At 51.9% G+C, this 12,492-nt stretch overlaps 1 protein-coding gene across 2 annotated transcripts in view; it reads right to left on the bottom strand.

Annotated features, from left to right (window-relative positions):
* Positions 1–12,492, bottom strand: part of LOC109884257 (cingulin-like protein 1) — a 117,814-nt gene that overhangs the window by 37,738 nt on the left and 67,584 nt on the right. The window contains exons 5-6 of one of the 2 annotated variants that reach the window (XM_031802990.1): positions 1,664–1,951; positions 859–960 (exon numbers count right to left, since the gene is read on the bottom strand). In XM_031802990.1, the coding sequence (XP_031658850.1) occupies positions 859–960; positions 1,664–1,951 (390 nt within the window). The remainder of the gene's footprint in view (positions 1–858; positions 961–1,663; positions 1,952–12,492) is intronic. The other variant, XM_031802991.1, reaches the window with a different exon arrangement.

Genomic DNA, 12,492 nt, shown 5'->3' with positions numbered 1-12,492 from the left:
AAATGTAGCTTTTTGGCTATCAAGGATAAACCTGTGTCTGGCGCAAACCCAACATCTCTCATCACCCCGAGAACACCATCCCCAGCCGTGAAGCATGGTGGAGGCAGCATCATGCTGTGGGGATGTTTTTCCTCGGCAGGGACTGGGAAACTGGTCAGACCTGAAGGAATGATGGATGGTGCTAAATACAGGGAAATTCTTGAGAGAAACCTGTTTCAGTCTTCCAGAGATTTGAGTCTGGGACGGAGGTTCACCTTCCAGCACGACAATGACCCTAAGCATACTGCTAAAGCAACACTTGAGTGGTTTAAGGGGAACATTTAAATGTCTTGGAATGACCTAGTCAAAGCCAAGACCTCAATTCAATTGAGAATCTGTGGTATAACTTAAAGATTGCTGTACACCAGCGGAACCCATCCAACTTGAAGGAGCTGGAGCAGTTTTGCCTTGAAGAATGGGCAAAAATCCCAGTGGCTAGATGTGCCAAGCTTTTAGAGACATACCCCAAGAGACTTGCAGCTGTAATTGCTGCATAAGATGGCTCTACAAAGTATTGCCTTTGGGGGGTGAATAGTTATGCACGCTCAAATTTTCAGTTTAAAAAAATCTTATTTCTTGTTTGTTTCGCATTAAAACATATGTTGTATCTTAGAAGTGGTAGGTATGTTGTGTAAATCAAATGATACAACCCCCCCAAAAAATCTATTTGAATTCCAGGTTGTAAGGCAACAAAATAGGAAAAATGCCAAGGAGGGGAATACTTATGCAATAATATCATCACTCTTTGCTCTCTATGACAAGTTATTGGTAAAACAGTTGTTTCTGTAGCACATAATCCCATTTTGCTGAGTGTCTTACCTTTTGCTCTGACATCCGGTTCATTCCAGGGTTGTAGTCCGTGGAAGCCACTGTAGCGTAGGGACTGTTGAACACCCTGGGAGGACTCTCAAAACCTCCCACCTAGACAACACACAGAAACAGACAACACACAGAAACAGTCAATTACAAAAAGTCATTACGGTCAATTCCAATATGGATTTTAATATTGATATTATTGTTGTACACCAGCAGGTGGCGCTGCATCATAAAGCCCAGGTCTAAGGTCACGCCATGTTCCTACAGTACAGCATTTGGAGCAGACAGACAGTTGCTGATCTGCTTAAGTCTACAGGCAACATCTGGTGCTGATCAGTTTAGTTAGAGTGGGTGGACAATATTTCGTTCCCCTGGCCCCCATTCCCCCATCTCGGCCCCTGGTGGTCCTTGGCAGAACTGGCCAAGCCCCAGCCCTAATACTGAAGGGCCAAGCCCCAGCCCTCATACTGTCCCTCGGCCATGTCTGATTCTCCTGGCCCCTAGCAGTACTGGCCACAACCACCACCCCTGAATGAATCCCCTGGACCCCATTCCCCCATCTCGGCCCCTGGTGGTCCTTGGCAGAACTGGCCCCTGAAGGCCCAAGCCCCAGCCCTAATACTGTCCCTCGGCCATGTCTGATTCTCCTGGCCCCTAGCAGTACTGGCCACAACCACCACCCCTGAATGATTCCCCTGGCCCCTGCAGGCCCAAGCACCAGACCTGTTATTGGTCCCCAGCCCTGTGTGATTCCCCTGTCCCCAGTACCAGCCCTAAGTGACCCCTAGTCTCCCCCCCGGGCCTTCACCCTGTCTGACATGGTGTCCCAGTCCCGAGGGGCAAGCGATTCCAGGGACCCGCGGTAGTTTGGCCCGAATCTGGAGCTAGCGCTGTCCAAACGGGAATTGTTCCTGGGTTCTCTCCCGTTCCCGTTCTCTCTCCCAGACGTTCCATTTGTATCCCTGGATCCGTTCCCAATCATGTCTCCATCCAGGAACAGCTGATATTTGGGGTTCTGGCGGACTTTGACAGGATTGGAGGGCTCGTTCTCAGAAGGGGGACTTTCAGGCTGCTTGTTGGGATCAAAGTCTGATTCCTGGAGGAGAAGAAGATATTAAATGTATGGCTGGAGGGATGGAGAGAGAGGGGGGGGAGAGAGAGAGAGAGAGAGAGAGAGAGAGAGAGAGAGGGGGAGGGGTAGAGAGAGGAAGAGAGAGAGGGAAGAAAGAGAGAGAGAGAGGGGGGGTAGAGAGAGGAAGAGAGAGAGGGAAGAAAGAGAGAGAGAGAGAGACAGAGAGAGAGGGAAGAAAGAGAGAGAGAGAGAGAGAGAGGGGAAGTGTAGAGAGAGGAAGAGAGAGAGGGAAGAGAGAGAGAGTGACAGAGAAAGAGGGAAGAAAGAGAGAGAGAGAGAGAGAGAGACAGAGAGAGAGGGAAGAAAGAGAGAGAGAGAAAGACAGAGAGAGGAGCACTGCACAGGGAGTGTTTGAAGGTGCCGTATGTTAAGCTGCGAGATCTGAGATCGTATCATGTGCAAATCAACCAGTGAATTACGCTGAACAGACATGCAAGGCTGTGATGTGAACATCAGTGTGGCATCCTCATACAGCAGACTGGTAACAACATCATTAACAGTCAACAGCTTCTCACACAGAAAAGCAGAAGCCACTGTATAAGCACTGCTGTGGTTAGGAACAAGCCATTCGTTTGAGTCGGTACATTGGGGATAGATGCACATGCAATCATTTATTGACTGCTTTCGTCGACACGTGGACAGAATTTTGCGGATGCAATATTGTGTTGATTGCTGTTGCTGTCGACAGACAGACAGACAGGCAGGCAGACAGACAGGCAGGCAGGCAGGCAGGCAGGCAGGCAGGCAGGCAGGCAGGCAGGCAGACAGACAGACAGACAGACAGACAGACAGACAGACAGACAGACAGACAGACAGACAGACAGACAGACAGACAGACAGACCATGCTGTGTGATCTTCATGCAGATCTTCATCCTGTCCCTATAAAGTAGCCTAGCAGTCTACTTACCCATTCTGTCCCTGGCTCTGTCCCTGGCTCTGTCCCCTGGCTCTGTCCCCTGTCTCTGTCCCTGGCTCTGTCCCCTGTCTCTGTCCCTGTCTCTGTCCCCTGGCTCTGTCCCCTAGCTCTGTCCCTGGCTCTGTCCCCTAGCTCTGTCCCTGGCTCTGTCCCCTGGCTCTGGCTCTGTCCCTGGCTCTGTCCTCTGGCTCTGTCTCTGTCCCTGGCTCTGTCCCCATCTCTGTCCCCTGGCTCTGTCCCCATCTCTGTCCCCTGGCTCTGTCCCCTGGCTCTTTCTCTGTCCCCGTCTCTGTCCCCTGGCTCTGTCTCTGTCTCTGTCTCTGTCCCCGTCTCTGTCCCCTGGCTCTGTCTCTGTCCCTGGCTCTGTCCCCTGGCTCTGTCTCTGTCCCCCGGCTCTGTCCCCTGGCTCTGTCTCTGTCCCCATCTCTGTCCCCTGGCTCTGTCTCTGTCCCTGGCTCTGTCCCTGGCTCTGTCCCCTGGCTCTGTCCCCTGTCTCTGTCCCTGGCTCTGTCCCCTGTCTCTGTCCCTGGCTCTGTCCCCTGGCTCTGTCCCCTAGCTCTGTCCCTGGCTCTGTCCCCTGGCTCTGGCTCTGTCCCTGGCTCTGTCTCTGTCCCTGGCTCTGTCCCCATCTCTGTCTCCTGGCTCTGTCCCCTGGCTCTGTCTCTGTCCCTGGCTCTGTCCCTTGGCTCTGTCTCTGTCCCTGGCTCTGTCCTCTGGCTCTGTCTCTGTCCCTGGCTCTGTCCCCATCTCTGTCCCCTGGCTCTGTCCCCATCTCTGTCCCCTGGCTCTGTCCCCTGGCTCTTTCTCTGTCCCCGTCTCTGTCCCCTGGCTCTGTCTCTGTCTCTGTCCCCGTCTCTGTCCCCTGGCTCTGTCTCTGTCCCTGGCTCTGTCCCCTGGCTCTGTCTCTGTCCCCTGGCTCTGTCCCCTGGCTCTGTCTCTGTCCCCATCTCTGTCCCCTGGCTCTGTCTCTGTCCCTGGCTCTGTCCCCTGGCTCTGTCCCTGGCTCTGTCTCTGTCCCCTGGCTCTGTCCCCTGGCTCTGTCTCTGTCCCCTGGCTCTGTCCCCGTCTCTGTCCCCTGGCTCTGTCTCTGTCCCTGGCTCTGTCCCCTGGCTCTGTCCCCTGGCTCTGTCCCTGGCTCTGTCTCTGTCCCTGGCTCTGTCCCTGGCTCTGTCCCCTGGCTCTGTCTCTGTCCCCTGGCTCTGTCTCTGTCTCTGTCCCCTGGCTCTGTCTCTGTCTCTGTCCCCTGGCTCTGTCCCCGTCTCTGTCCCCTGGCTCTGTCTCTGTCCCCTGGCTCTGTCTCTGTCCCCTGTCTCTGTCCCCTGTCTCTGTCCCCTGTCTCTGTCCCCTGTCTCTGTCCCCGGGCTCTGTCTCTGTCCCCTGGCTCTGTCCCCGGGCTCTGTCTCTGTCCCCTGGCTCTGTCCCCTGGCTCTATCTCTGTCCCTGGCTCTTCTGGGAGTGACTGTCTGAAGTACTGCTGGGGTGAGAGGAGAATGTCTTCAGCCCCCTCAAGCTGGGTTGGACTGGGTTGGAATGGGTTGGACTGGGTGGAACTCCCTGTGTGGAGTGGACATTTTAATAGAAGCCATCAGGCTCTGGTTCTCTGGGAGGTGGACTTGATCACCGTCTTCTCAGTCTCTGATTGGCCAGTCCTGGCTGTGGACATCCTGTCTGGGCTCTGGTTCTCTGGGAATGCCTGAGTTGGACTGGGACTGGGAGGTGGACATGACCACTGTCTTCTCAGTCTCCGATTGGCCAGTCCTGGCTGTGGACATCTGTACTGTGGTACTAATGGGAGTGTTTTGGGTTGGACAGGGAGGTCTGATTGGCCAGTCCTGGCTGTGGACATCTGTACTGTGGTACTACTGGGAGTGTTTTGGGTTGGACAGGGAGGTCTGATTGGCCAGTCCTGGCTGTAGACATCTTGATTGGCCGGTTAGTGTCTTCAGGCAGGCATCTGCTCCTGACAGAACTGATGAGCCATTCTGTTCTCTGAACGTGAGAACTTGTGGATCAGCTCTTTAACACTCCCAGAGTGGGTCACTAGGAGTTAGACAACGTCTCTCTGGTTGTGGCCGGTTCCTGTTCACTGAACTCCTGCCTTCCTCTGCAGTCGTGCTAGAGGCCGGATACTCCCCATGTCTCTTTAACAGGCATGGTGAGGCTCCGTGGTGAGGTTCCCGCTCGGTACAGATCTAGGATCAGCTTCCCCTTGCCCCCAATCCTAACCGTAACCCCTAAAAAACTGATCCAAGATCAGCGTCAAGGCATTTAGGGGCAACTTGAATCCTACTCTCACAGTGGGACAGAGGGTTGAGCTTGTAACGATGATGCCAGTCTGAAACCTTTACTCTGGATCAGACTCTTGTTGTTTTCATTAGCTGTTACATTTCATACATCTTCCTTTTTAAAGGTGAGCCTGCTTGCTTTTATAACACAATATCCTGTCCGCTGATTCACTCATAGCTGGAATAGGGAAAATACTAACTGATACCATAGAAGACAAATACACAAGAAAATGCCCTCCTGTGGTGAGGCAGGAGTCAACCATTAGCTAGTATCTGATCCATAACAGAAAAGGCCCTCCTGTGGTGAGGCAGGAGTCAACCATTAGCTAGTATCTGATCCATAACAGAAAAGGCCCTCCTGTGGTGAGGCAGGAGTCAACCATTAGCTAGTATCTGATCCACAACAGAAAAGGCCCTCCTGTGGTGAGGCAGGAGTCAACCATTAGCTAGTATCTGATCCACAACAGAAAAGGCCCTCCTGTGGTGAGGCAGGAGTCAACCATTAGCTAGTATCTGATCCACAACAGAAAAGGCCCTCCTGTGGTGAGGCAGGAGTCAACCATTAGCTAGTATCTGATCCACAACAGAAAAGGCCCTCCTGTGGTGAGGCAGGAGTCAACCATTAGCTAGTATCTGATCCACAACAGAAAAGGCCCTGCTGTGGTGAGGCAGGAGTCAACCATTAGCTAGTATCTGATCCACAACAGAAAATGCCCTGCTGTGGTGAGGCAGGAGTCAACCATTAGCTAGTATCTGATCCACAACAGAAAAGGCCCTCCTGTGGTGAGGCAGGAGTCAACCATTAGCTAGTATCTGATCCACAACAGAAAAGGCCCTGCTGTGGTGAGGCAGGAGTCAACCATTAGCTAGTATCTGATCCACAACAGAAAATGCCCTGCTGTGGTGAGGCAGGAGTCAACCATTAGCTAGTATCTGATCCACAACAGAAAAGGCCCTCCTGTGGTGAGGCAGGAGTCAACCATTAGCTAGTATCTGATCCACAACAGAAAAGGCCCTCCTGTGGTGAGGCAGGAGTCAACCATTAGCTAGTATCTGATCCACAACAGAAAATGCCCTGCTGTGGTGAGGCAGGAGTCAACCATTAGCTAGTATCTGAGCCACAACAGAAAAGGCCCTCCTGTGGTGAGGCAGGAGTCAACCATTAGCTAGTATCTGATCCGCAACAGAAAAGGCCCTCCTGTGGTGAGGCAGGAGTCAACCATTAGCTAGTATCTGATCCACAACAGAAAATGCCCTCCTGTGGTGAGGCAGGAGTCAACCATTAGCTAGTATCTGATCCACAACAGAAAAGGCCCTCCTGTGGTGAGGCAGGAGTCAACCATTAGCTAGTATCTGATCCACAACAGAAAAGGCCCTCCTGTGGTGAGGCAGGAGTCAACCATTAGCTAGTATCTGATCCACAACAGAAAAGGCCCTCCTGTGGTGAGGCAGGAGTCAACCATTAGCTAGTATCTGATCCACAACAGAAAAGGCCCTGCTGTGGTGAGGCAGGAGTCAACCATTAGCTAGTATCTGATCCACAACAGAAAATGCCCTGCTGTGGTGAGGCAGGAGTCAACCATTAGCTAGTATCTGATCCACAACAGAAAAGGCCCTCCTGTGGTGAGGCAGGAGTCAACCATTAGCTAGTATCTGATCCACAACAGAAAATGCCCTGCTGTGGTGAGGCAGGAGTCAACCATTAGCTAGTATCTGATCCACAACAGAAAAGGCCCTCCTGTGGTGAGGCAGGAGTCAACCATTAGCTAGTATCTGATCCACAACAGAAAAGGCCATCCTGTGGTGAGGCAGGAGTCAACCATTAGCTAGTATCTGATCCACAACAGAAAAGGCCCTCCTGTGGTGAGGCAGGAGTCAACCATTAGCTAGTATCTGATCCACAATAGAAAAGGCCCTCCTGTGGTGAGGCAGGAGTCAACCATTAGCTAGTATCTGATCCACAACAGAAAATGCCCTGCTGTGGTGAGGCAGGAGTCAACCATTAGCTAGTATCTGATCCACAACAGAAAAGGCCCTGCTGTGGTGAGGCAGGAGTCAACCATTAGCTAGTATCTGATCCACAACAGAAAAGGCCCTCCTGTGGTGAGGCAGGAGTCAACCATTAGCTAGTATCTGATCCACAACAGAAAATGCCCTGCTGTGTTGAGACAGGAGTCAACCATTAGCTAGTATCTGATCCACAACAGAAAAGGCCCTCCTGTGGTGAGACAGGAGTCAACCATTAGCTAGTATCTGATCCATATCAGATACTCAACCCTCCTGTAGACTGTGTCACTCTCTATCACCCTTCATTCTGAGTCAGTCACCAGAGGCCTTATACCTCCAGTAGACTGTGTCTCTCTCTATCACCCTTCATTCTGAGTCAGTCACCAGAGGCCTTATACCTCCAGTAGACTGTGTCTCTCTCTATCACCCTTCATTCTGAGTCAGTCACCAGAGGCCTTATACCTCCAGTAGACTGTGTCTCTCTCTATCACCCTTCATTCTGAGTCAGTCACCAGAGGCCTTATACCTCCAGTAGACTGTGTCTCTCTCTATCACCCTTCATTCTGAGTCAGTCACCAGAGGCCTTATACCTCCAGTAGACTGTGTCTCTCTCTATCACCCTTCATTCTGAGTCAGTCACCAGAGGCCTTATACCTCCAGTAGACTGTGTCTCTCTCTATCACCCTTCATTCTGAGTCAGTCACCAGAGACCTTATACCTCCAGTAGACTGTGCTGAGGACACAATCATGTGGAAGGCTGAAGTTAATGTGCATGGTAGTTTGTCTAATATAATCACATTGTGTTTTTGCCGTGCTTAGGGGGATTAGAGAGTAGAACAGGATCACATTATATAAACTCTGTGTGTGTGTGTGTGTGTGTGTGTGTGTGTGTGTGTGTGTGTGTGTGTGTGTGTGTGTGTGTGTGTGTGTGTGTGTGTGTGTGTGTGTGTGTGTGTGTGTGTGTGTGTGTGTGTGTGTGTGTGTGTGTGTGTGTGTGTGTGTGATTAACGAGATGAGCTGTGGTGTTGAGTTGAACCCAGGCATATGAAATGAAACAGGCATCAACACAGAGCGGAGGACACACACACACACACACACTTCACAAAATGGTGTTCCCTTTCCCCAAAACCCATAGCAGTGACATTTTTTGTTTTTTACATTTTACATTTAGCCAATGAGTTACTTAGCTTAACCAACTGTCAATTAACAATAAAATAGGCACAATCACATTACACTAATGCTAACCCTAATTCTACTTATGCAAATGAAGTGGCCAGTGTCCAGCAGCTGCTTTGGCTTGGGACCATGAGGCCTAGCCACTCATCCTGGGTCTCGCCCGGAGTCCTGCATGCTAGCACATACCATAGACTTCCAGTCATTGCGCTATGCGCTAGTTAGCAACTTCTATCAAACTGCACGCAGAGACATTAAAATGGTAGCGTGACTCTGGGGAAGTAGATGAAGAGACCCGTTACCCCAAAATCCCAACGTATCACTTTAAGCTGCATTTGAGTTTAAAGTAGTTTTTTTTGTTGCCGTGGGAATGAGGAAAGCCATGGTTGAGTTAGGGATGTGTTCCTATGAAACACTGTACGTGTTAATCTATACGGTAATACTATTTCCATCTAGTCAATTCAGGAAGTAAACTGAAATGAGAAAAATTTGAATTTCAGACTACTCCCTGTATTGACTAGATGGAAGTAGAATTTACCCTGATGGGGACAGAATATCAGTTGGTCTCACAAACTAGATGGACCATATTCACTGGTATAAAAGAGGAGACCTTGTGTTACGACGATGAAATGATGAGAGGATAAAACTATTGACTATAGAAGTTTTTTCTGTTGATTCAGTTTTGATTCACAAGGGCAAGTCCAAGGCAGGTTCATTTGCATACAGGGAGGGGCCAGAGACTCTGGTCACAATATGGACGGAGTGGACAGATAAGTGGATGTTTAACCACATGTTAAACATCCACTGCCTTATTGGCACACGTGTTTTTCTGTTGCTCATTAAAACAACAACAACAGAGATTTCAGTGTTGGAGGTGTGTTTCCTGACCGATTCCACATTTGGTTTATGATGATGCCCCCCCCCCCCTCCTAGCATATTTCACTTCCTCAAAATCCACAGAACTAATATAAGATAACTCAAGAAATCTGTAAAAAAAAATATATATATGTGTTTTAGTCTCACTGTCTGTGCTGGTCTGTCTCACTGTCTGTGCTGGTCTGTCTCACTGTCTGGGCTGGTCTGTCTCACTGTCTGGGCTGGTCTGTCTCACTGTCTGGGCTGGTCTGTCTCACTGTCTGGGCTGGTCTGTCTCACTGTCTGGGCTGGTCTGTCTCACTGTCTGGGCTGGTCTGTCTCACTGTCTGGGCTGGTCTGTCTCACTGTCTGTGCAGGTCTGTCTCACTGTCTGGGCTGGTCTGTCTCACTGTCTGTGCAGGTCTGTCTCACTGTCTGTGCAGGTCTGTCTCACTGTCTGTGCAGGTCTGTCTCACTGTCTGGGCTGGTCTGTCTCACTGTCTGTGCAGGTCTGTCTCACTGTCTGGGCTGGTCTGTCTCACTGTCTGTGCAGGTCTGTCTCACTGTCTGGGCAGGTCTGTCTCGCTGTCTGTGCAGGTCTGTCTCACTTTCTGTGCAGGTCTGTCTCACTGTCTGGGCAGGTCTGTCTCACTGTCTGGGCAGGTCTGTCTCACTGTCTGTGCAGGTCTGTCTCACTGTCTGTGCAGGTCTGTCTCACTGTCTGTGCAGGTCTGTCTCACTGTCTGTGCTGGTCTGTCTCACTGTCTGTGCAGGTCTGTCTCACTGTCTGTGCAGGTCTGTCTCACTGTCTGTGCAGGTCTGTCTCACTGTCTGGGCAGGTCTGTCTCACTGTCTGTGCAGGTCTGTCTCACTGTCTGTGCAGGTCTGTCTCACTGTCTGTGCAGGTCTGTCTCACTGTCTGTGCTGGTCTGTCTCACTGTCTGTGCAGGTCTGTCTCACTGTCTGTGCAGGTCTGTCTCACTGTCTGTGCAGGTCTGTCTCACTGTCTGGGCAGGTCTGTCTCACTGTCTGTGCAGGTCTGTCTCACTGTCTGTGCAGGTCTGTCTCACTGTCTGTGCTGGTCTGTCTCACTGTCTGTGCAGGTCTGTCTCACTGTCTGTGCTGGTCTGTCTCACTGTCTGTGCAGGTCTGTCTCACTGTCTGGGCTGGTCTGTCTCACTGTCTGTGCTGGTCTGTCTCACTGTCTGGGCAGGTCTGTCTCACTGTCTGGGCAGGTCTGTCTCACTGTCTGTGCAGGTCTGTCTCACTGTCTGGGCAGGTCTGTCTCACTGTCTGGGCAGGTCTGTCTCACTGTCTGTGCAGGTCTGTCTCACTTTCTGTGCAGGTCTGTCTCACTGTCTGGGCAGGTCTGTCTCACTGTCTGTGCAGGTCTGTCTCACTGTCTGGGCAGGTCTGTCTCACTGTCTGTGCAGGTCTGTCTCACTGTCTGGGCAGGTCTGTCTCACTGTCTGTGCAGGTCTGTCTCACTGTCTGTGCTGGTCTGTCTCACTGTCTGGGCAGGTCTGTCTCACTGTCTGGGCTGGTCTGTCTCACTGTCTGTGCTGGTCTGTCTCACTGTCTGTGCAGGTCTGTCTCACTGTCTGTGCAGTCTGTCTCACTGTCTGGGCAGGTCTGTCTCACTGTCTGTGCAGGTCTGTCTCACTGTCTGTGCAGGTCTGTCTCACTGTCTGTGCAGGTCTGTCTCACTGTCTGTGCAGGTCTGTCTCACTGTCTGTGCAGGTCTGTCTCACTGTCTGTGCTGGTCTGTCTCACTGTCTGTGCAGGTCTGTCTCACTGTCTGTGCAGGTCTGTCTCACTGTCTGTGCAGGTCTGTCTCACTGTCTGTGCAGGTCTGTCTCACTGTCTGGGCAGGTCTGTCTCACTGTCTGTGCAGGTCTGTCTCACTGTCTGTGCAGGTCTGTCTCACTGTCTGTGCAGGTCTGTCTCACTGTCTGGGCAGGTCTGTCTCACTGTCTGGGCAGGTCTGTCTCACTGTCTGGGCAGGTCTGTCTCACTGTCTGGGCAGGTCTGTCTCACTGTCTGGGCAGGTCTGTCTCACTGTCTGTGCTGGTCTGTCTCACTGTCTGTGCAGGTCTGTCTCACTGTCTGGGCTGGTCTGTCTCACTGTCTGTGCTGGTCTGTCTCACTGTCTGGGCAGGTCTGTCTCACTGTCTGGGCAGGTCTGTCTCACTGTCTGTGCAGGTCTGTCTCACTGTCTGGGCAGGTCTGTCTCACTGTCTGGGCAGGTCTGTCTCACTGTCTGTGCAGGTCTGTCTCACTTTCTGTGCAGGTCTGTCTCACTGTCTGGGCAGGTCTGTCTCACTGTCTGTGCAGGTCTGTCTCACTGTCTGGGCAGGTCTGTCTCACTGTCTGTGCAGGTCTGTCTCACTGTCTGGGCAGGTCTGTCTCACTGTCTGTGCAGGTCTGTCTCACTGTCTGTGCAGGTCTGTCTCACTGTCTGTGCAGGTCTGTCTCACTGTCTGGGGTCTCACTGTCTGGGCAGGTCTGTCTCACTGTCTGTGCAGGTCTGTCTCACTGTCTGTGCAGGTCTGTCTCACTGTCTGGGCAGGTCTGTCTCACTGTCTGGGCAGGTCTGTCTCACTGTCTGGGCAGGTCTGTCTCACTGTCTGGGCAGGTCTGTCTCACTGTCTGGGCAGGTCTGTCTCACTGTCTGGGCAGGTCTGTCTCACTGTCTGTGCAGGTCTGTCTCACTGTCTGTGCAGGTCTGTCTCACTGTCTGTGCAGGTCTGTCTCACTGTCTGTGCAGGTCTGTCTCACTGTCTGTGCTGGTCTGTCTCACTGTCTGTGCAGGTCTGTCTCACTGTCTGTGCAGGTCTGTCTCACTGTCTGTGCAGGTCTGTCTCACTGTCTGGGCAGGTCTGTCTCACTGTCTGTGCAGGTCTGTCTCACTGTCTGTGCAGGTCTGTCTCACTGTCTGTGCTGGTCTGTCTCACTGTCTGTGCAGGTCTGTCTCACTGTCTGTGCTGGTCTGTCTCACTGTCTGTGCAGGTCTGTCTCACTGTCTGGGCTGGTCTGTCTCACTGTCTGTGCTGGTCTGTCTCACTGTCTGGGCAGGTCTGTCTCACTGTCTGGGCAAGTCTGTCTCACTGTCTGTGCAGGTCTGTCTCACTGTCTGGGCAGGTCTGTCTCACTGTCTGGGCAGGTCTGTCTCACTGTCTGTGCAGGTCTGTCTCACTTTCTGTGCAGGTCTGTCTCACTGTCTGGGCAGGTCTGTCTCACTGTCTGTGCAGGTCTGTCTCACTGTCTG

The sequence above is a fragment of the Oncorhynchus kisutch genome, linkage group LG23, assembly GCF_002021735.2.
Source record: "Oncorhynchus kisutch isolate 150728-3 linkage group LG23, Okis_V2, whole genome shotgun sequence".
NCBI classification, from domain to species: Eukaryota; Metazoa; Chordata; class Actinopteri; order Salmoniformes; family Salmonidae; genus Oncorhynchus; species Oncorhynchus kisutch.
Note: the sequence above shows the minus strand (reverse complement) of the source record. Positions and strands in the feature narration are given on the sequence as shown.